The sequence below is a fragment of the Puntigrus tetrazona genome, unplaced genomic scaffold (assembly GCF_018831695.1).
Source record: "Puntigrus tetrazona isolate hp1 unplaced genomic scaffold, ASM1883169v1 S000000008, whole genome shotgun sequence".
NCBI lineage: Eukaryota > Metazoa > Chordata > Actinopteri > Cypriniformes > Cyprinidae > Puntigrus > Puntigrus tetrazona.
The window spans coordinates 1,058,410-1,082,756 of NW_025047688.1; the positions used below are offsets into that span (position 1 = coordinate 1,058,410).

A 24,347-nucleotide genomic window follows, 5' to 3' on the forward strand; every position below is an offset into this window, starting at 1 on the left:
AACATTTGGTGCGACCAGCATTGCAGATAGGTTTCTTGAAGAGTCTAGGAGATGTTGCCACAGTTGATATGTGTGTGTGTGTTTCTCAGCACCTGTTCTGATGTCTTGTAGAAGGCCACGGAGGCGTTGACCAGCTTGAGTCGGTCTTCCATCTTCAGCATGAGCTGCTGCCAGTGTACTGCCACCTTCTCAGCACAGCCGCGTATGGCCTCCGGGTCAAAGTGTCCGGCCTGTAACATGATCTCGGCCTTCTGCTGCACCTGCAGTGCGCTCTGATGAGTCTTCTGAAGAGAGTTGGCGTGGAACAAAGACTACAGGGAGAGAAGAGAGAGAGAACAGCAAGTTACATATACCTTAGCACAGGGGTCAGAGCAAAATCAACAGACAGTAACCACGGCACTAACCAAACCACTTTCATACTATAAGTATTTAAACTTGTATGTCATCAATTTAGTTATTTATTAGTATTAGTATTAGTATTATTAATTATTTTTGTTTGGGTAATAATTGTATTGTACCTTTTATATTGCAATGCATTACATTTACAGATTTTTTTCACCAATTTCAGAACCTTGAAGTCATTTTTTGGGTCATTTCATTGGGTTATTACATTTTTTTAACCTAAACCTTAGTTTTTTATGCCTGCACTGGGTTAAAAATGCTGGATTACATTCAGCCCAGCACTGTGTAAAATATGTACAAACCAAATGATTGAGTTATTTTCAACTAACAGCTGGGTTAAATGTTTGGCCTTCTAGGAAGTAACCCAACTGCTCGGTCAAAACAACCTAGTCACTTAGTTTGTCCATATCTTACCCAACTGCTGGGCTGTATTTAACCCAGCAGTTTTTAGAGTGTAGGTGCTGAGCAGTTTTTCTGTTGTAAGTTGCTGGGTCATTTTTTTTAAACGCTGGGGTCTTTTTTTCTACCTAAGCGCAGAGTTGAGCTTGTCTCAGCTGCTGAGTTACAGTCAGGACACAAGGTACAGGAGAGAACAGCTCTGCCGATTTGGAGCATTACGATTAGGTTTGCATACACTTGATTCATTTCTAAATGTATATTATTTTATGGAATGCAACATATAGGCAAGGCGTCAGTCAGCAGTGGTCGCTTTGCACAATGAAAACATCTTTTGCCTTGCGTAACATAAATGGATTTGATTCTTTATAATATGTGTGTCATTTCATTTGATGTTAAAATACGTTCTCCAATCTCAACAGTGTTTGTTTTTCTCTAAAATGCACGTCGAACGAGTTTAAATGTATGTAATATCGCAAACTATGACGTATTCCCTCAAATATATCAATACTTGCCTTACATTTTGTCCATTTGCTCTTGCTTAATAATAAATGTTCATCTTTTGATTATTGATTATTGTGTTTCCATTTTAAGGCAGCAAATATAATCATTTTTAATCAATAGCCGTTTTAAATACAATTTTCGAAAACTCTTAAATCACAAGCATTAAAGATGACATATAATTAAAAGTAAACAACTATCAGGGAACATAATTTGAGCGTCTTCCAGCGGTCCTTCTGCTCCTGAGCGCTGACAGCTTTAGGTTTTCTACAGTCATACGCCGGCCTGTGTTTTGTCTGCTGGCGTTGTGATGATGAGGGAAAATATAAATCTAACTTTAATAGTCAGCTATGGACATTTACTAGCAGAGCTGCGCAGGTAGAACCTCGTCCAAAGCAGGAAATAGAGACCACTGCCAAGTCTTGTGATAAATGACATGACTACTGTACTGAGAGACACGGACCGATAGCAGAAAGCGGGAGTCGTTCCATTGCTTCGCTTGAAAAAAAAACGTTTTTCGAGTGAATACTGTCTGCCAGAACGTGCCCTTATATCCCCAAGTTTACACAGCACTCTCAAAAGAAGAAGCCGTGAATTGCAGTAAAAACAGCGGAGCGGCTCTACGCTGTCTGTGGCTCGTAAATCCTTCAGGAGAATGTTACGATCCCTGCGCGAAATTTTATGAACGAACAATTCCTGCTGGATCTGTTCGGAATATCTCGGAGTAATCGCTTCCATACATCCCTCGGTGTCGAGAGCATGGGGAAATAAGGTTTTGACTAAAACTCAAGAGAGGGGGTGTGATGTTATGCACTTTTTAAGATTTTTTGGAACATTTTAGACCCAATCGATGCTCTTTTTTAGACTGGCGATTGACATTTGTACATTAGTACAGTACATAAAACTACTTTCTTTTTTCCTTTATATGACCTTTGAAAAAGAACAAGAGAGAAGGGGGAATAGACTTTAGTCATATATGTAAAGGTCAGGACTGAAGTGCTGTTACTATAGATATCTCACAGATGAATGTTCAGAATGTGTGTGTGTGTGTGTGTTTACCTCAATCGCGAGTTGGAACTGTTCATGTTCTCTCTGTAGTTGTTCGGCCTCTGACAGTGAGCTTGCGTTGACCATACTGGCATCCAACATAGACTCACCGTTACGAATCCAACCCAGAACCTAAACAACGCACAGTACAACGCATACAAATTTAGCTCTGAAACGCAATAGAAATACAACCTTATCCAATGCAGATTCAATAAATCTTTGTGTAATAGTTAAATAGCATTAATACACTTTATATAATATACTTAGCATATTCTTGCATTTGAATTCCATTAAATGAATTGTTTCCGTACATTTAATTGCATGCAGAGTTAATTGCAATTAAATAGAAATATATTGCAGGTTACATTTGCATTAAATGGTAGTGAGCTGAACATTTCTTTTTGAGCCACCTAATTAGGAGTTTCATCATATTTACTAATTATTTGTAATTGCAAATTTGTCTTGATGACGTTTTTTGGTTATTATGTATGTACACACATGCATCTATATGTTTAAGAAAAATGTTACGTTTATGAACCTAATACATTTTTATATAACGTAAATTCTGTGAATATAAGCAGGCATTAATAATTCTATAAATATAATGTCAAATAATATTTACATAAAGTGAATTGAAATACCATTTATCTTCTACTATCTGATCGTCGTTTCTTCAAGTGCACTCAGAAATAAGTGTTGAGTATGAATCTGAATCTGTCCCTCTCAGTGATATCCCGAGGAGACTGAGCAGAATACATAACTCTCTCTGCTCATTTCTCTCCATTAGAGCTCGTGTAGTGGAGGACACTTTAAGGCCGTCCCTGGCGACAGCACTTTGGCCCTCTGATTGAGATTAGCTCTGAGAGCCACACTGAACATCTTTCTATTGATTATATCTCTGTTGAGCCACACGAGAGACCAGCACTGTGATACATCAAGAGCAGGGTAAAAGAAAAACACGTCTACACCGCTGTCCAAAAGTCTGGGGTCAGTAAAACTGATTATGTATGTATTTATTAACAAGCAAGGGGCAGATTATACTCATTAAAAATGAAAGACTTTAAATTTTTAAATAAACTTTAAATTAATATTTACAAATAAATATGAACAAAGGCTGTTTTTGGACTTTATATATGTATATATATATATATATATATATATATATATATATATATATATATATATATATATTTTTTTTTTTTTTTTTTTTTTTACTTTTATAATACAATAAATGTAGGCTCTATAACTCAGATGAGATGTAAAACTTAAAAAAAAAAAAAATATATATATATATATATATATATATATATATATATATATATATATATATATAAAAAATAAACAATACAATTTTTATATATATATTTTATAATTACTGTAGCAGTTTTCTACATTTCGGATGTCTCTTATTGAAGACACACATGTCAGGTCTTGGAGTCACAACCAATCAGGGTTGGGAAACTGCTACAGTATATATTATGTACAGTATACTAAATGGAATATATCTTTTGGGAATCATTTCAGCTGTGACTCTGAACATCTGCCTGATCTTTATCCCAAGACAGCAGTAAGAATATGAAGAAAACAGAACAATAAATATAAATTTGAGCAGCCAAACTGTTTTTCATTGATAACGTTTCACTTTTGGCCCTGAGATGGATAAGCAGATGGACAGTTAGACGAACAGGCAGATGTTACTGACTGTGTTTCCTTTCAGAACCAGTGTGTTACCTGTTTAACCTCCGCCTGTAGGTGGCGCAGCTGCACACACTGCTCCAGGCGTTTCTGTGTGTGTTCGGCGCTCACGTCCAGCTCGTGCTGCTTCTCGTTGAGAAACTCCAACAGCTCCTGAACTTGAGTGGCCAGATCCACCTCCTTCTCACCGGTCAGCTCAATACCTGCATATCACACACAGACACACGATTCTGTTTCTTCCTGCAGGACCATTACCGCCTGAAAGAACATGTCTACAGCTCACCACCACCGGGTGGCAGTATTGATGCTAGTTCAGATCCACTCTCATTCACATCTACTGTCAGCAAAATAAAACTCAATGTGATGTGAGGATCACCAAAAAGCCAAAATGTACAGTTCAGTAATTGCATATAAATCTAAAAACATATTAGACCAAAGAATGCTGCGACTGACGCAAGTGTATGTTAAGTAGAGTTCATGTGTAGTGTTCAAGTAGAGTTAAATGTGCATAAATGTCATTTAAATCAATCAAGCAAATATATATATATATATATATATATATATATATATATATATATATATATATATATATATATATTTTTATATATATATATATTTTTAATATTATATATATATATATTTTTAATATATATATATATATATATATATATATATATATATATATATATATATATATATATATATATATATATATATATATATATATATATATATATATATATATATTTTTTTTTTTTTTATAATTTTTATTTTTTTTTATTTTATTAGGGTACAATATTAATTGGATAATTCTTATTAGAATTACTACTACAATCAGTAAATCAGTCAATTTGCAATTATATTTCTATTTAAAATTTCTAATAATACTTCTTACTAGAACTAGAGTTGGGAAGTTTAGTTAAAGTAATTAGGAATGAATGAATGAATGTAATGGTTGTCCCAGCAGCAGGATTAGACACACCCATCGGACACTTAGGCATGTGTGAGAGATTGTCACAGTAATGTCTGGAACAGACGGCGTCCAAAGCCTGGACAGAAGAGCGCGTCCTCAGCCAAGACCCATATGTGAGAGAGAGGGGGGTGAGAGTTGGGTCAGCAGTTTGAGGAGAGGAAGTCTGTTTCCAGTGTTAAAAATATCCGTGAAGCACAGCGCTGAACGCCGGGATGGTGCAAAGATAAGAGTAGAGAGGAAGAGAAATATGTGTTAAGGACAACAACAGCTGACAAAAGGGCTGGCTTTTGGTCTAATTCCACTTCAACTCACTGTTTTACACCGAAATGAACGCTGTAGTGAGCATCATTAGTGCCGCCCATGTGACTGCGGACCGGAGATCACAGCACAGAGGAGACTAATCCTATTGGTTCGTCTCACTGTGTTTCATATATCAATGACGCACTGCCACGCAACGCTTTCTTTGTGCGGCTTTCTCTCCTCTCTATCTGTATCAGATAAAACCCCAACTCATGAGTACTGGACGAGTTTGTGATTTTATATACGTTTGGATGATCTGACTTATATAGCAAGTAAATCATGCGTATATTGTAAGTAAAACCTCACCATGAAATAAAGTCAGATATTATACCTATAATTAACCTTATAATTCCTTATTCTGCTGGACCGTATTTCACCATAGATGAAGGAATCCTACCCAATACCTAAACTTTACAACAAAGCAAATTAGTGAGTTGAGTTTATCGCGGTAAAAGTCACAATTAGTAGCTATAGCAGTTAACAGTGAGAACTAGAGCTTAAAATAAAGTGTTACATAAAGCATCCAATAGGATTTCTTTTAGAATTTCACTTAGAAATTTCTTAGAATCTATCTTAAGAAATCCCTTTTAAGAAGATGTTTGTGAATGAGTGTGCAAAATACATTGGGAGCATGGTCAGTGAACAGACTGTGGTTGTGGTCTGCGGGCGAGAACCTGAGAGTACCAATAAAAGAGTGCAGCTTGCGCTACTGAGTTAATGGCTGTCACTGTCAGTGTCACAAGGACTCTCTCTCTCTCTCTCACCTGAAGCTTGGACCTCCATGATGTACTGGTGCAGGTCTTGACCCTGCTGCATGACCTCGTAGGTCATGTTGTTCATGGCCAGTTTTCTCTCTGCGTGCCGCTGGAGTCTCTGTTCAGCCAGACTGGGTTCTTCTGCTGTAAACTCGTTTACCTGACGAACCAGGTCCTCATTCCACGCGTCTAACTCCGCTGTCACCTGCAGGTCACCCGGAAACAACACCTTCAAATTATTACGTTACATTACAATTACAGTGTACTTGCTACAGGTATACTTAAGTGCTTTAAAAACATAGGCATGAATGGAGATTTCTGGTGGTAGCACTTTTAGCTTAGCATAGATCATTCAATCTGATTAGACCGTTAGCATCCGCCTAAAATGACCATAGAGTTTGGAAGGAACGCAATGATATCACGCAGTGCCTGAAATTGCTGGAGGACTATTTTCGGGTACTGTGTAAAGTTCCTTTATTATTACGCCGGAATGAAAGCATACTTCCTAGCTGTATCAGCCTAGAGAAACGCAACTTTTCGTTTTGTGTTGGTGTTAGTACACAATGTAAGCATAAAAAAGTTCTAAATAGGTAAAATATCGAAAGTCATTTTTGAGTGTGATGCTAATGTCTAATGAGATTCAATGATCTTTGCTAAGCTGTAGCTAAAAAAAACTATCGCCAGATCGAGAGATTTAAAAAAAATCCTTTAAGTACAATTAAGTGGCCCCTTGTTTCAATAATATACTGCATTACTCTTCAAATTACTTATATTTTTTGGCTTTAAATTTATAGTATTTTACATTTATCATCAATATAGTTTCAACTTCATTGTGTTGCGGCATTACATTTTCGAACACTCTGATAAATTATGTTTTATTTATCTCGGTGTTTATCTTTTGGTTCAAGATCAAGAACAGTTCGTTGATTTTTAAAATGAAAATGATTTAAGCACGCTTCACCTCGATGGTGTACTGCTCGAAGATGCGCAGCTGCAGGAAGATGTCGAGTTTGATTTTCCTCTCGTGGAAGAGCTCCTCCATGTGGCCCTGGGCCTCCTCTAGCTGCTGTAGGACGCCCTCGATGTGAGCGATAGAGCTGGTGTGAGGCATCTTGTTGCTGCTCATCGCTGAATCTCTGTGTGAAGAGTGCGTGGGTTGGGGCAAACCAGAACCATCGCAATTCACTTGCGCTAAAGTAAGCGTTCTGGCAAAAAGCGTTCTAAACATCGTATCTGTGACAGCCCAAAATAGCACAGACTCGCTCTTTAGTTTATAAAATTAAACTGGAAACCCTTTTGCGCTAATGCACTTACAGCTGATGCATGGGGCATTTTGCATACATTTATTTCAATCTGTCTTCTTATCGCTGGAATTTTCTGTGGGCCTGGATGTAACTTTAAACAGATGGCTTCACCCTAGCATCATGCCAACAAATGTAATGTTTTAGCGTTATGGCTATATTTTCAGAACAGCGTTACATTTTAAGGTTTGGCTCAATGCGTAATTGTAATAATGCATCGTTTACTGTTCATGTAGCGTATGTAAAAGCATGAACGCGGCTATTAAATATATTCACGTACATCCAACAAGTTCAAATATAATGCAATTTACAGATTCTTTTTAAATGTTCAGATACATTTGGTTCTTGAGTGTAGCTTTTCCAAGTTTGCTAGGGGTGTTGAGAAGTATCCGTAAGCTACGTGTGTGTTGATACCTGAGCTGTTGCATAAGGTCTTCTCCCTCTTTAATGACATTGAGAGTGGCCTCCAGCGTGGCCGTCTGCTGCTGCTGAAACTGTTTGATCAGCTCCTGAACCGAATCCACCGAATCGGAGCAAACCTCTTCCAGAAGCTCTTTCTGCAGGTCCTCCATCCAAGTCCACAACTGAAACACACAAGATAGCATCAGAGATAGTATTTCCTCGTGATGTTCCTCCTAAATACTTCAGCACATTTATAGCATTATATTGAGTGGTTTAACCATCCATATTTGTTCCCTACAACTGAGCCAAACACTGACCCACATACAAGCACAGAAACACACTTCCTCCTGCAAAGACCTAAAAAAAGTTTCTCAGACTGATGGAGTGACCTGTCTGCACAGATTATAGCGCTCATCTAACAATAATCTGTCCTGAATCCAATATTAGAAAGAAGCCGGAAATATACGCTCTCATTTCTCATGCCGCTTCCATTTTTAACATTTCAGTCTAAAAGATTAAACAGTATAGAAATGATTCAGAGAGTTCATTAAAAATCGGAACCAAATTCCCTCAAACGTGTGGCGTCGTGTTTCCAGGTCAGTGCAGGTTTGATCTTTCAGAAATCATTCGAATATCTTATGACCTGGTTCTCTGTTATTGTCAGATATTATTGCTGCTCAATTATTAATAATGGTATTCTTATTAATAATACAGGAAAGAGTAAATAGTTTGGATTGAAAGCTTTTTAAGCATTTAAATCAAGTCACTTTTACCTTAAAAAGGAAAAACGTGTGACGGAAAGAAGAACAATTTAACAAAAAAAATTATTTAGATTTTTATAAATTCTGTACAACATTGTTGGTTGGTTTTCATTTATTTATTTATTTTCAATTTATTTATTCTTGATTATAAATTGGGAAAATATTTGAATGGTGTATCGGTGAAAAAAAAATACAAACATTTTAAAAAACGAATGAATGAATGAATTACTTAATTAAAATAAAAGCACTGAAGACTGCTGTAATAATGCTTAAAATTCAGCTTTCCAAATATTTCATATTTCCAAATATATTCTGTAAGATACTCAAGACTTGGTGAGCGGAAAAAAAAGAAGTATCCCTACATTTAATTCCGAATAATAATATCATAACATACACAGTTTCATGAGCCAATATGTTATCTGGTTATCAAATTAAATGAACAAATATTCACTTCTCCAATGTGTATCGTAAATATATCAGTTGGCAACCATGAATAAAAACAAAAACCAGACTTTTTTTGGGAAAACACATGCCACATTAGATATGAGCGAAACTAATGATTTGTCAGATTTAGCTTAGATGCGATGAAAGAACTGCCAGAACTTTGCTGGCCGTTGTCATGACAATTTGTGTGCATCATCTTCTCAATCAAGAATCGGCCAAAAACTACAGAACCGATGCGGCGGGTCCCGCTATTGTGGTTCCTCTGCAAATAAACGTACGTCACCTCTGTGCTGCATTCGAAGTCTCTGTAAACACGTTCTCACTGCTCCATGTGGAAGAATAAAAACGCTCACAATTAATTAACTCACGAGAAACAACTCACGGAGCCGTTCTCGCTGATGGATCGAGTTACTGAGAGAATATCGGTCACGCGAGCATGTTTGATAAACACAGATGCCTCTTTACGGTGTTTTCACCTTTGAACAATGACTGGCCGTGGCGCTTGCGATCGCTTGATGAGGGTTTAAAAAAATGCTGCAGAATTCCCATGACGTTTTAAGAATTTCGAATCATTCCCCTTACATTCCCAGGTTTTCCACGAGCGTGGGAACGTCAGCTCCGCCAGATGCAGAACGAGAGCCCGTGATGATGAATAAGGCCTTTCCAAATCTACCGTGAGGAGGCTGCTCGTGTTTAGCTTTAACGTGTTGCAGGCGTAGAGCGGCTCTTGCAGGAGGATGGGATCTTCATGATGGACGATCCCCCCAACGGCGGCTTGAGACGCGCGCAGGAATATTATTCATACGAATCGCACCAGAGAGCTCTGAGCAGCAATGCGTACGACAAGCTGAACACGACGGATACGTTAAACCGAACCGCACAGCGAGGACATACAGAAATAAACACGGCCTGCATGCCACTCCAAGAGTTCATTTCTCTTTACATTGGTTTCAAACACAGCTGACATGGTTAATACAGTTATGAAGCACAGCGGTGAACCCCATCCCTGGGGTTTCCATAGTAACTGCATCTGTGGTTAATCTGGTCACTAGGAATTAAAAATATTAAAAATACACTTCAGATTGCTAGTAGGACTATATAAGTGTGTGTGTGCATGTCTATATATAGTGATATATAGGGTCATGAAGTGTCTTTTTATATATTTTATTGTTCTCTGAGGTACCCTTATAATGTTAGCAATATTTTTAAATCAAAAGCATCATTATATGATAGTAAGAGGCTATATTTCTGTCATGTTTTTAACGTAGCACGCTGTGGACCCATCAAAATAAAATGTTAGAAGAGATTAAGAGTTTTACATAGCCTACCTTCACCTCGCAACGATCTTAAGAGTGTGTGTGGCTTTCTCGGCTGGATGAAGTGTTTCTGGAGTGCTGCTGAACCTGTGCACTTCTGAGGGTCCGCGCTGTGACCCTTTTCAGAAGGACGGTGCAGAAACTCTCCAGGCCAGTTTGAAACATTGTACATGTTTGGCCTGCAGGAGATCCTCAGATCGCATAAAGCAGTGCTTTAACGCTCAATACACGAGTCGAGTATAAACACTACTGTAACACATTTAACCAAACAAAAAATCCACACTGTTAGCAGCTAAAGAGCAAGGCTAAGTCTTACATATGTATCACTGAACAGAACTACAGATTTATTACATGGTAATAAAAATATCACAACGAAATGATAAAACGTGCTCTTATATTTTACGTTCTATATATTTCATAATTAAAATCAATTTTCACTTAAAACAAAACAAAAAACTAAAATATATAAATTAATTAAAAAAAAAAAATAAAAATATAATATATATATATATATATATATATATATATATATATATATATATATATTTTTTTTTTTTTTTTTTTTTTTTTTTTTAAATATATTATTTAATATAAAGGCTGTTCTTGAAAAAAACGTTTCCATATTTTATAGTTTACCCAGTAAATATTAAGCAGCAAAACTGTACTCAACTGTGTTGATAATAAGAACATATTTCGTAAGCATCAAATAAGCATATTAGACTGATTTCTGAAGGATCACGTGACACTGAATAATGAAGTAATGATGCTTTGCCAATACAGAAATAAGTTACACTACAAAACAGTTATTTTAAATAGTAATATTTCAAAATGATGCTGTTTTAAATATACTTTTTAATCAAATATAGGCCTTGGTATGCATAAGAGGCTTCTTTTAAAAACATTTCACCGCAACCAATTTTTCAAATACAGTAAGCGTACAATAAGCATGTCGTTATTCACCTGAAAATGAATGTGTTTTACAAGACCTTAAGTTTCCAGAGAAAGAAAGAGCGGGCGATATCAGGTCATCAGAGTCAGTCGTGAGAAAACCACACTCCTACAATCTCCATACATCAACAAAACCATAGCTCACACGAGACAAGCGCAGCACCAAACCCCGCCCCCAGAAAGATGGATCGTGCCACTTAACCCTCCGACATATTTACACTCTCAAACGCAGGGTGCATGAGGTGATGGATGTAGCGTGATGTCACATTACTGCATAATAAATCACTAATAATCACTGCTATTGACCGCTGCAGCGACGTGCCTTAAACATGTCATGAATTACGTAATGGCAGAAGCATTTAAGGTTTCGCGCAAGGTCCTGATTGGCATTTGGAGAGCTAAACAGCGCGTTCTTCGCACACATCTGGCACTGCTCAGCAAAACCTCCCGGCATTCCTCTGTAATCCACCTGGCATGTGTGTCGGTCTTACCTCTTTAGTGTGCGTGTGGAAGGAGACGGACATGTCCAGGAGGAGTTTCCTTTGCTCCACTCTCCTGACGAAGTCCTGGATCCTGACCTCCAGGTGTCGCGCGGCCTTATAGATCTCCTCAGGGTCGCACTCGCCCGTCTGGGCCAGCTGCTCGGCCGCTTCCAGGAGTTTATCTGCGTTTGTGTACGTGTTCTGATTGGGGGAGAGAGAAGACGCGGGAAAGCTCGTTCAGTGAATGTTTCAGAACATTCAGATACCGACAACAATAGTTCACATTAGTCAGTGCTGTCAAATGATTAATGTGCTGTACGTACGTGTATTTATACAGTACGTACATAATAAATGCACACAGTACATGTGATTCATCAGGATTAATCATGTGAAAGCACAGCACATTTAATTTGATACACACTTTGAACGCATTTTGATTAGTGCTTATACAAAATACAGATTGGACCATATTCATAGACAATTCATTATACTCAGTACATTAATGTATAATTACACTGTAAAAAGGGCACAAAATACAAACAGTGCAACTGTCTTGTAAACAGTCTGACTGTACATTATCTATACATTTCTGAACCGAACATTACATTTAAAGGCTGCCAGCATACTTTGATGTTTTCATATGCATTCATATCTGAATTAATTACAGATATGTTATGCATTATATTAATGACTTGTAAACGATGGCTATGATGGTCGTGGTTTCATTTATTTATTTATTTTGAAGTTAAACACTATTGGAGTACATGTTATGTTAAGAAAAATGAAGTTATAGGAAAAATCAAAATGCAATGTTAAATTCAGTGTGTTCCTTTTTGTTTAATGTACTAGCAATTTCTAAGTGAAAAATGTTTCAAAGTAAGTTTAAAATAATCTGAAGTCGAATTAGACAATAATATAAACTTCTTTTTAATGTACACTAAGAGTTTTTAATAATGCATGTTTTGGTTAATGTTATTGTACATACAGTGCTATGATTAGATAAGCTGAATAATGGAGTAAATCTTTATTTTTTCCTTTAGCTTTCTGTACATACAGTAATCCATAATCTTGTCTAATGTTATTACAGTAAAAAGCCTGAGAACTAGCTCGCTGTTTTTGCCACATCGGGTGATATATTGCTGTGTTGAAATTCATTAGAGATTGGTTTGGGGCTAACAGCACTAAAAATCTATTATATATGCTGCATGCACACACATATCATCACTAAATCCATCCCTCCATCAGCATTTGGCCTGAAAGTGTCTAGAGGTGTTTTTGTCTCATCTCTTCATCTTCATCAGTCTGTTCTTGGATATATCATATGTCTGATAAGCAGAATAACAAAAGCTGCATATGTCTCGCTGGTTACCAATAATGGCTGAGCCAAAACAAATCCCTTATTTAGACGGAGTCGGATTGTCTCGAGCCCTTCTCATGACACTGAGACCCACGATCTGTCATCCAGGCTATTACAGATTACTCATCTCAAGGAAATGTGGATGAAAGAGGCAGGGCTTAGTGTCCAGTGATCTTCATCTCTTCGGTGCACTGTCAGATTAATACCATACAGTGGATTTAACATCGCTTTGTTTAACAAATATTAGTTCAGCAGGATCTAACAGTGTGAATTTCAGTCAAATGTGTCTAGCTTGTATATGACAGCATTGAATAAGTGTAGTACCAGTTAACTAGTCTTAACTCTTTCCCGTACATGGTCACATATTTCTCTTTCAAACCCCATTGGTTCAACTTATTAATTAGATTATTCACACACATGTGGTAAAGTAATAACGTGAAAGTAATTAATCATATTAGCTTGCTTGTTGTCCTCAAAAGCATGATCTCTTGAAGTCCACATGTTAAACTATGCCTTATTTTAGACCTGTTAACCCTACCCCATATCTGAGCTTAACAGCAATCTTATAGCCTATTATTAAGAAGAAAATTTGCAGTTTATGGAGGCAAAAATGATAGTTAATAGTTAAAAGTTAAAATTTGATGTGTAACTAAAGTCTAATAAAAATGACTAATCTAAAAATGAACAGAGTTTATGGTAAGGCTCTCTTGAAAGGCAAAAAATCTGTCTCACTATGAAGAAAATTAATGGGATTTTGACCTGGGGAACTCAAGAGTACAATGACACTGGAACGCAGAGGTTATCCAATCACAATAGAGACTTTTTTCAAACAGAAGTCTTAATGATAACAACTTTTTTTAATTCTTAGGGTCAATAAGAGGTGTAAAATAGCCATGACTAACTGAAGTACAGCTATTTTTAGAGCTATATTAGCCATCGAGAAGAAAAATCAACGATAATCAAGTCCAGTAGTCCAGTTGCTTTCTTTGTTCAACGATAGAGTATGAGAGAAGCATGTGGCGGTTCTCCAATAAAATCAGCATTCAATCATGTTTACTTGGCCTTTGTCTGGTGTGTTATGTAGAAACAACAGCCTGAAAAGACACATCTCTCTTCCAAACCCAAAAAGATACCAAGATTTCCACACAACCGTCTCCAGAGATGAGTCTACAACAACAAAATATATTTAATGTGAACATTCGCACTTCTATTTATAAGTTATAAGATGAACTGTAGTCATCTGAACCTGCTTTACAGTCAAAGTATACAGTATCTTCTGAACTCATTGCCCGTCCAGTAAAGGAAACCATCTGTGAAGCTCTTTTGATGGAGCTGAAGTGTGGGCAGTCTTCTGAAGCTCTTGTGTTCCCTGAGCTTCCACCGTATACGCTGACATCTTTACAACATCATTTGATAAAATGTCACTAAAGGGACAGACACTTAAAGACTCTTCCTGTAATTATCCAGAGGATTGTCTTCTTGTGGCTAGTGGGGTCTGTTTGAGATTTGCGCAGTATGGGAACTGCTCATGATAGAACTGTGTATTTGCATGGCAGGACTCACAGCAGATGTGTGCTAATGGGACACACAAGACTCAGGCTTGCATTTGTCAGCAGCTGATTCCAAGTGTACCGATAGACTGTGATAAACTAGGCACAACTTGATAAGCGATAAATCACATCTCTTCCATGTTAATCTGAGTTTTCGTTTGTTAACAGCGCTCTGCGTCTCAGACTCAAACGGTCATTCGGAGTTCTGTTTTATCAGCCCATATGTTCTGTTTTCATAACACAGAGATGTCAATAACATCAAGTGCAAGTGTATTCCGCATTTAAATTCGTGTTTTCCGCTTTAATGGCAAACTGGCGAAGCCACGTTTTTGCAAAGGTTTGCATGGCTCATAACACAGAGATGTCAATAACATCAAGTGCAAGTGTATTCCGTTATTTTAAATTCGTGTTTTCCGCTTTAATTAGGGTTTTTGGCAGGTTTCAGACTGGCCGATCCCCAGATTGTAAATAGGTTAAAATCATTGACTAAAGTTAATTCAGTCAATCGGAGTGATTGTTAATCATTTTGCTAAGCATTCGTTATATTTTTTCTTACTTGTTTTTGGATGAATCTAACTGAATGACTCAATCTAAAAATAAGTGGTTTAGATAAGACTGATGTGGATTGGTCTGGCTGGCAGTGGAATGTCCGGTTTGGATGAATCTGATCTGATGCAGCTGTTGTCTCACCTGTGCCACCTCCTCAAAGTCATCATGGCGTTTCTGCAGGGCTCTGGCTCTATGCAGGGATTTGCCCACACCTGTGTGTTTACTGAGGAAAGCCTCTCCATGATTCTCTATCCAGTCAATCACCTGCAACACACAAACAAGCACAACCCATTCAGAGCATGGGAAAAACAAAACAGAGCTGAAAGAGAGTCAGGTAAGCTTCACATTTATTTCATTAATGTGACATAGACACACACACACACACAGGCTAATGCTCAGTGCCTGTGACTGCTCGTATACTCTCATGGGCATACGAGGAGAGATTGATCAATCAGCACGGGTCTTCAGTCCAGAAGCGATTCAAAGACACTTTATCCTCATCAATAAAGACAGCGTTTTACCAATAACATTCCTCCAACATAATGGAGTTGTCATTTTCGATTATTTTGCATTTCAACTTTGGTGAGGTATCTAAGTCACAATATCTATCTACGGGGGTGCCTCAAGGCTCAGTTCTTGTACCACTTCTCTTCTGTCATTCGGAAAACAATGGCTTTTCACATCGCTGCTAGGCTAATGACACTCAGCTCTGCTTCTCATTTCATTGTGATGGTCTGACAATAGCTGCTTACATCTCAGCATGTCTAGCAGACATTTATTTCTGGATGCTTATACATTAGGAAGATAAGGTCCTTTTCTGATAACTCTTTGTTCAAGCTCTTATTCTATCTAGGCTAGACTATTGCAACGCTTTCTAGGCAAGTCTTCTAGCCATTCCTATCAATCATCTCCAACAAATTCAGAACGTGGTTTACTACCCTTAAAACGTGTAAGAACTGTAAGAACCTTGTCAAAGTACTTATTTATATTTACTAAAAGAGCAACTAAATTAATCTCATATGTAATATGGAAGATGTTGGTTCTCATGGGCTAGTTGAATACTGAAATCAGTCATGGTATCTGTAGTTCTTCTACTAGATTTGCGTGTTTGCCAGTGATACAATGACAATCAAACATGTACACAATGGCGTCAATGAGTTCTTGTTTCTGCTACACTGATTAAAGAGTCCAGTGCATGTTCTAAAAACAGCTTCCTTCATTCACTTGCACATTAACAGAGGCTCATGAGATAAATATAGCTCTGCGTGATGAGTCCATCACAGGATACGGCTGCTCAAGGCAACAGTCTGCGGTTCACAGATGGCACCCATTATACCAATCAGTCTAAACACCTGTTTGGTCAAATAAATCAACTTATAATTCAATAACAATCAGGCATTTGTGTTTGACTATCAGTCATTGTGACTTGAATGATGGTCGACTCTTTATTAAACTATTGATTATGTTTGTAATGGCTGTTTACATGAAGCAAATTATGATAATAATCAAGTACAAGAAATAATCAAGGAAAAGACATAATAAACTGATCAGGCTGTAGTATTTCAAAAACATTCAGAACTGCTACGATTTCTAGAAGGCAATGCCAAATAAGGACGTCCAAGATGGTGATAAGGAAAAAGCTTTGTAAAAAAAAGTGCTTATTTACACAGCATAGAAAATAGTTGCATCCGTTTATCTATTCGGACTGAATTCTGACTTTTCTTCAAAAAATTCATAGAATTGAATTCTGACTAAAATTCTGACTTTACATTTTTTTCCACAGAATCGTGATAAAACAATCATATTTGTAAGATATAAACTTAGAATTACGAGATAAAAGACACAATTACCTTTTTAATTTTTCATTCCACGTCATAATCATATCAGTTGGTTTAAATATCTTTGGTAAATTATGATATTTTTTAAACTACAATCACAATAACAAAAATAAGGTCACGCTTTATTTTAAATAAATTCCCACTATAAAACAAACAAATAAACAAAAAATTACTATTAACTATAATTTCTTTCTTAATAAATGAATAGCAATTTCAGATTAGCAGCAAGATTATTGAACGTAATGCATAGTTAAACCAACCTGACATTTACAACTAACTAATTAACTAACTAAATAATTAAACTGATCTATTTAGTTAAGAATAAACAATAATAAATACCACATAATTTGCACTTAAGGTTGCCCTAATAATTGAAATTGAATGTTGTAAATGATGACATTTTCCCAAAGAAACACATTGGTCTAAAATAAATGCCAAGAAACCACTTTGACCTTTACCAGAAAAATTAAAGTATGTGTACAAAACAGAGTCTGTAAGATGTATAATGTCAGACTGATACCACACCAGTCTCCCACAGTCTGTCGCGCTGTGACTCACAACCCCCATTTACTCCAGTTATCACGGTTTCCCAGGTAACCGAATCAAGAGCACTTGTGTGTTCTGCTGATAACCTTGTGACTCACTGCTAACCACAACCAATTCACCGCTAACCCCAGAAAGAGGCAGAGAAAACGCAGAAGAACTGCTCTGATCTTATCGAAATGGGCGTCTGAGACTGAAGCGCAGATCATAGGAAGAGCTCCAGGGAGCAGTGTGTCGAATGCAAACAAACACGAGAATGTTTTTAAAGAAACAGCACGTCCAGAAATGAGCATTCCTCTTACCAGAAAATAAAATGCTCCGTTGGGTGTTGACTCTAAAAGGAAAATCTCATTTTTTTAATTGCAACTAGTAGCATTTGTACACAAACAGGACTTGTGTGCGTACGAGCGTGGGAGGTCTGTTCATGTACTCTAAATAACTCGAGCTACTCATTACCTGTATTTAACTGCACACTTCAAGACATTTGGCCACCTCTCAGCCTCCATTACTCAAGAATTGCAAACATTTCAGGGCGAGGCAAACTAACATCACCAAATATGGGTAATAATAACAATCTGCCTCTCAGAAAATATCCAGTATGTTGATATCTCATTCAAATCAATGATCCGGTTTTATCAAAGCCGCATGTTTGTGTTTAAAGTGTTTAGCGTCTTTTACCTGATCAGTGTTTGAAGGGTGAAATCTAACTCCGCCAATCACCAATCGACGCATATCAGAAAATCTGATGCTTTAACCAATCAGCAGGACAGATCGACTTTAAACGCTCATCGAACGCAATGGAAAAATGTCATTATTTTCTTGGTCAACCTACAAAGCAGCGGGTGAACAGATCTGAAACACAGTCCATCACATGAAATACATGAAAATTGATATCATCATTACAACTACGTCTGAATGTGTGCAGGCAAAAACATTATAGCGTTATAGTGTTACCTAAATATTTCATTTAAATTTTAATGTTGTTGTATAAAGTATCAAAATTACAAAAACTAGCTTCAGCAAAAAAATATTTTGTTTTATTAAATTTTTTTTGATCCTTGGGGGTGAGTAATTTTTGGGTGGGTGAACTACGCCTTTAATTAATGATTTAATTAATTTTATTAGTATTACTAGAAATAAAATATTTCTTCAGTGAAACGATATTCTAAATGTTTAACTAAAACTGCCAGTAGGTGGTGGTAACTGTGTTAATGATTAAGTCATCGAGTTATTCATTGGATTCATTTAAATGGCAGATTCCAGGGGCGGCTATAATCAATTCTCTGAAGGGTCAGGTCAGTGCGGCTTCCTCAAGAAAGTTTATCATTCTCGCTCGTTTATTGATCTGACGTGCTGTAACAGATCGTTTTTGTGCGCACACGTTTGAATGAAGCGCGCTCAAGGCACTGCTCGGATCACGCCTGATCTCATTAAAGGGTGTTTGAATGGCACGATTTTCTGTTTCTGTTTTGTGATACGCACCTTCCCCGCACCAATAAACTTAGTCATTGCATCTCACATGCAAGCCTAGCAATGAACTAAAATTTACTTGTTACATACTGTACCACCAAAAATGTATTTGGTTTACAGTGGTAGTACATTTTTAAAAATAAAGATAGTATGTATTCATTGTGTCTCAAAATAGCAGTTAAATACATTTAGATGATCTTAAGTTTATCTTAAGAATCATATATAGCATATTAGTTACAAAATTAGTGTGCAAAAATAAAGCACGTTAATTACATCATTGAAGTGCACCTGCGTTCAGACACTTAATTGGACGTCTGTTATTCAAATTTTAAATGCTACATTTTTTTTTACCAAATTAAGTATGATTTAAGTACATCTTTATGAATAATGTCATAATGACTATTATTATCTCTGGTGATACATGGTTCAAGTGCAATGCTGAATGTATTGGCAAGCTGAGTGAGTTACCTGAAGATTTTTAAAGTTAAATTCACTAATGCATATTGCCATTTCTGTTGAAATATGTTTAAAATGATATTACATTTATTTGTAATTGCACATAAGTAAAGATAAAGTTGCAGTTTAGTACATTTGAGATTTATTTACTTTCCGTGATTATTGAAGCACAGCAAAATATTATTAAAGTGAAATTGAGCTCATGAAAGTGTGCTCTTTTGTTGGTACACATATGCTTTTAAGATTTTAAGTACACCTCAAGTGCATAAAGTTTATCGCTCTGGAGTCAGAAGGTTCAGAGAAGAGAACAGAGAGGACTAAAAGCAACCAATACAGCGCTCAGAATGACTGAAACTGATACAGCAGTGCAGTAATGACCGTTTTATGGTCAGTGTAACGAAGGGTATCATCTGTGCTGCTCTCTGCCCTGCGTTTGGCCTGAATCTGGCCCCCGTTTGGGCTGGGTTTGGTCTCATTGGCTCTTTATATGTTTGCTTCTGGTTCAGATCTTGATTTGGCGGGGTCCACTGGCTGTTCTGAAGCACTGACCCCGGTCTGATAAAGCCTGAGCTGATTCCAGGCCCGGAGCCGCCACAGACCCGCTGAAAGAGGCTAATGGAGAGATATTAACTGCTCCTCTGGGCAAATACCCAACACTCAAAATACTCGAAGCAAAAAAAACATGTTGCGTATAAAACTGTACACCTCCAAATTTATAGCGAACTGTTGACAAATGTCCTCATTCTGCACTTTAAAATGATAGATAGTGCACTGAAAAAAAGTATTTTATTTTATTTTTTATTAAAGGAGACCTATTATGCTCCTTTTGTACACAATATAAGCGTCTGGTGTCTCATTTTAAAGTCTCTTTAAATGTAAATGAGCTGCCTTTTAATGAAGGCTGTGCTTTTACTGCAAACACCTCAGAAACAGAAACATCTGTTTGGTTCGATTGGTTGATTTCCTTGTATATCATGCTGAAATCAAGTGTTTTAAACCATATGCAGTCTACTTGAGTATTTATACTATATATGTGTTACTGTGGAACACTCCACTTTTTTTGGAAATAGGCTCATTCTCAAACTCCTCTAGAGTTAAAAAGTTGATTTTTAGCATAGCTTAGCATAGATCATTGAATCCAATTAGACCAGTAGCATAATGACCATAATGACTCTTTTGTAGTTATACTGTGTGCTAAACTTGGCGGAAAAAGAAAAGTTGTGACTTTCTAGGTCGATATGATTAGGTACTACATGCCATGTTACCGCAGTAAACTTCCTTGATCATTACGCTGGAATGAGAGTATAGTTCCTAATCATATCGGCCAGGAAAATTACAAGTTTTCATTTTCTGCAGGTACACAATATAACTACAGAAGACTTTTATATAAAAAAAATATTGAACCTCTTTGGTCATTTTTACTGCTACTGGTCTAATTGGATTCAATTGTCACTGCTAAGCTATGCTAAAAGTGCTATCGCCAGACCCGGAGATCGGCTGAATGGATTCAAAAATGGTAAAACTCAACTTATTAACTCTGTGGGAGTTGGAGAATGAGCCTATTTACAAAAAAGCGGAGTGTTCCTTTAAACTTGTCAAATACACAAGTTACAAAAGAGTTACAAAAACAGTTTATATCTGAAAAATTACATGTTTTTTTCACATTTTCTTGGGTTATACTGTGGTATATTGATATATCACAGTCATTTATCATATTTACAGCACGTGGCCTGGTGTTTGTTTTGCATTCCTTAACCAAAACAATGCAAAACAGCTGTATCCATTTCCAAGTGAGAGTTTATACATATGTGAACATTCGACTACCTGTTGGACGTCCTGCTGAAAGACACAGAGCTGCAGTCTCTGATGCAGACGGACTTTACGATGCTGCCAGATGCTCTCCAGACGTCTCTGGTGATGCAGGACCTCATGGACCACATCCAGAATACAGTGCACAGCTTTAGAGTAGTTAGCAGTCGCAGTTAAAGACTCCGAGTTACCGGGACTCAGCGGCCGCTGAAGAACATCCAGCAAAGCCTTTCCATCCTGGCTCACCTGCAAAGAGAGAAAGACACCAGCAGTTCATTTGAGCAGAAGTGACAGTCAAGACAATCACAATGTTACAGATGCATGTTCTTCTTTCGAGCTTTTACATCTTTGAAGAATCCAGAAAACCGCTTGTGCTTGTGACCTGAACAACACTAACCCTAAACATTATTTATAAGCCAGTAACTCACTCAGCGTTGCTCGTGGTCGTCTGTTGGAAACCGAGATACCAGAAGAAATCCAGTGCATATTTGACTGAGTGAAAATCCCCTTAATGTTGTGTTTTGTACTGAGCTCAATATGACAATGTGAGTGAATGATTTTAAATGAGATCTACAACAGAGCACATTCTCTAATGTCAGATCATTAAACAGAGTCACGGGTAAACAGTAGAGGATTACGAAACACAAGGATGAACCTTCAATCACGTGCACTACACATAAAAACACTGCAGTCTGAGTTTGAGGGGTGGAGGTCTGTGAACTCAAGTAGTACAATAACATCATGCCATTGTTTTCCTGTTGTGTCTTCAGATTAATTAGGGCTGGTTCACTCATTTCTTCTAGCTCAAACAACATTAGTACAGCTGTAGATTGGTTACGTAAGATAAGAACAGAGACTTTCCATCATGGCTGAAAACATCCGACACCTGAATGGTTGGTGAGAAAACTAATGTAGTGGAGAGTATCCACTGAACGTGAACAAATTATGCTGTTCTGTGTCACTTGCGCCTTGCGGATATGTCGTATACATCGTTTGCACTTTGATCTGAGTGAAACAATGTATCTGTGTACGCGCATTGCAGATGTTATTACGTGATACTCTCTAAAATGGAACCACCGATGTCAAATGGAATATTTTATCAATGTCCTTGTTACATTTCTGGACCTTGACCATGGTAATATACTTGCTGTCTATGGAAGGTTCAGGGACCTCTTGGAATTCATCAAAAATATCGTAATTTGTGAATAGAGGTCTTTGGAATGACCTATAAAATGTTTTGGGTGCACCACTGTATCCCTTTAACTTTTTTAGTCTTAGTCTTAGTCTTTTTTAGTTTTAGTTATATATATATTTGCATTTCAGTGCATGCTTTTTAAAGTATTTGTTTCAGTATATTAGTTGGTACAAAATAAATACACTGTAATTTTAATGAATTAATCATTTTCAATTATTCACAGAATCTTCATTTTTGGTGGCACGATCCCTTTAATACAGTTGTGTTTAACTGTAGGTTTTAATAATGAAAACTATTTTCCAAACTAAATGATTTTCAAATATAGCATAAATTTGAATTACATTTCTCCCAAGAATTCCGAAATATCATTTATTGCAACATTATATAAAAAAAAATACAAATTCTAGACATCATACAGAGATGAGTTCTCACCTCCGTATAAGCTTGAGTGACTTGTTCGTAAAGTGTCTGATGGTGATGAATGGCCAGCTCCAGATCCTGCATCTCTGACGGCAGCCCGCCCTCGCTGCACATCTTACACCACGCTTCCACACCGGACAGAAACTGCACACACAGGCCGTTAGAAACCATCGCTTTTAACAGCATTAGCATGTTCTAGGAGCCAACGGACGATAAATAAGAAACTGGCACCTGTTCAGATTTCTGATGGAAGACGGCAGACATGGCGAGGATGGTGCTGCGTTCATCGAGAGCGGCGGCGAAGCTCTTCCACTCCTGATCCAGCTGCGTGCTGATCTGTTTGATCTGCTGAGACGCGTAGTGACCTGCCTCTGACAGCCGCGACGCCACCGACATGATGCGGTTTATGTTCACGTATGCATTCTGGGAAACACGAGATCAGACAGCATCGTGACGTGCAAAGGCAGGAGAAACAAACAAACATTACAGATGAGCAATCCAGAATTCAGGGTATTGAAATAAAGCAATGCATCACTGGAGGTTCTGTGTTAAAGTGTGCATGTCAGTAAAGTAGTATTTCAGTTTAAAATAACGGTTTTGTATTTGAATATACTTTAAAATGAAATGTATTGCTGTGATCAAAGCTGAATTTTCAGCAGCATTAGTGTCACATGATCCTTGTGCTATACTTTTACTATAACGTTGGAAACAGTTGCAATGCTTAATATTGCAAATTAATATCTGTGACACTCTGAACTCTTAAATAACTCTGTAAATATATTACAATTTAGAATTGATTTAGATATTTACACTTTTTGTTACAGTGCATAATGTAAGTTTAGGGTTACTTCCATGTAATAATTAATTGTTTTATTATAATAATAATAAGTGCATGTAAAGTGTAACAGGACACATTAAAGTGTTAGCAAAATATTTGAATGATGAAAATTCAGCTTTGCATCTCAGAAATATATTTCACAGTATTGCAGTTTTCCCTGTATTTTTTTATCAAATAAAAACATTTAAAAATGAAACGGTTTCTTAAACTTTTAAATCACAGTGTGTGTATGGCTTCAAACGCTGCTCATCCAATTAGAATTTAGAGCCTGAACTAGCCATTTAAACAGCAGAGCAAGCACTGTATTTAACCAGATCAGAGTAATGACTCTGTGAACACAAACGGACTCGTACTGGAATCATAGCTTAATGGGGCATAAAACAACAATCATGCTGGGATAAAGAAGAGGAGGATGAATGAGCAGCGTGAGTGTGTTTGTGTCTGAGCTCAGATGATTGGGAGGCTGATTAAAGTGGTAGGAGGAATCCTGGCTAGCTGAGCAGAATACAGCTCTCTGAACGACATACTGTGAGCGTCAGAGAATCAATCAGGCTGAATAAGCTACGCGAAGGCCGCTAGACGACCTTTGCTGTGATTGT

General features: G+C 37.2%; 1 protein-coding gene across 4 annotated transcripts in view; it reads right to left on the reverse strand.

Moving 5' to 3' along the window:
• The window catches only part of kalrna (kalirin RhoGEF kinase a), a 134,729-nt gene that overhangs the window by 47,914 nt on the left and 62,468 nt on the right, over window positions 1-24,347 (reverse strand). For all 4 annotated transcript variants that reach the window (XM_043229538.1, XM_043229540.1, XM_043229539.1 and 1 more), the window contains exons 7-17: window positions 23,142-23,333; window positions 22,923-23,054; window positions 21,311-21,541; window positions 15,321-15,443; window positions 11,733-11,924; window positions 7,785-7,954; window positions 7,031-7,205; window positions 6,079-6,274; window positions 4,078-4,244; window positions 2,359-2,478; window positions 93-311 (exon numbers count right to left, since the gene is read on the reverse strand). In XM_043229538.1, the coding sequence (XP_043085473.1) occupies window positions 93-311; window positions 2,359-2,478; window positions 4,078-4,244; window positions 6,079-6,274; window positions 7,031-7,205; window positions 7,785-7,954; window positions 11,733-11,924; window positions 15,321-15,443; window positions 21,311-21,541; window positions 22,923-23,054; window positions 23,142-23,333 (1,917 nt within the window). The remainder of the gene's footprint in view (window positions 1-92; window positions 312-2,358; window positions 2,479-4,077; window positions 4,245-6,078; window positions 6,275-7,030; window positions 7,206-7,784; window positions 7,955-11,732; window positions 11,925-15,320; window positions 15,444-21,310; window positions 21,542-22,922; window positions 23,055-23,141; window positions 23,334-24,347) is intronic.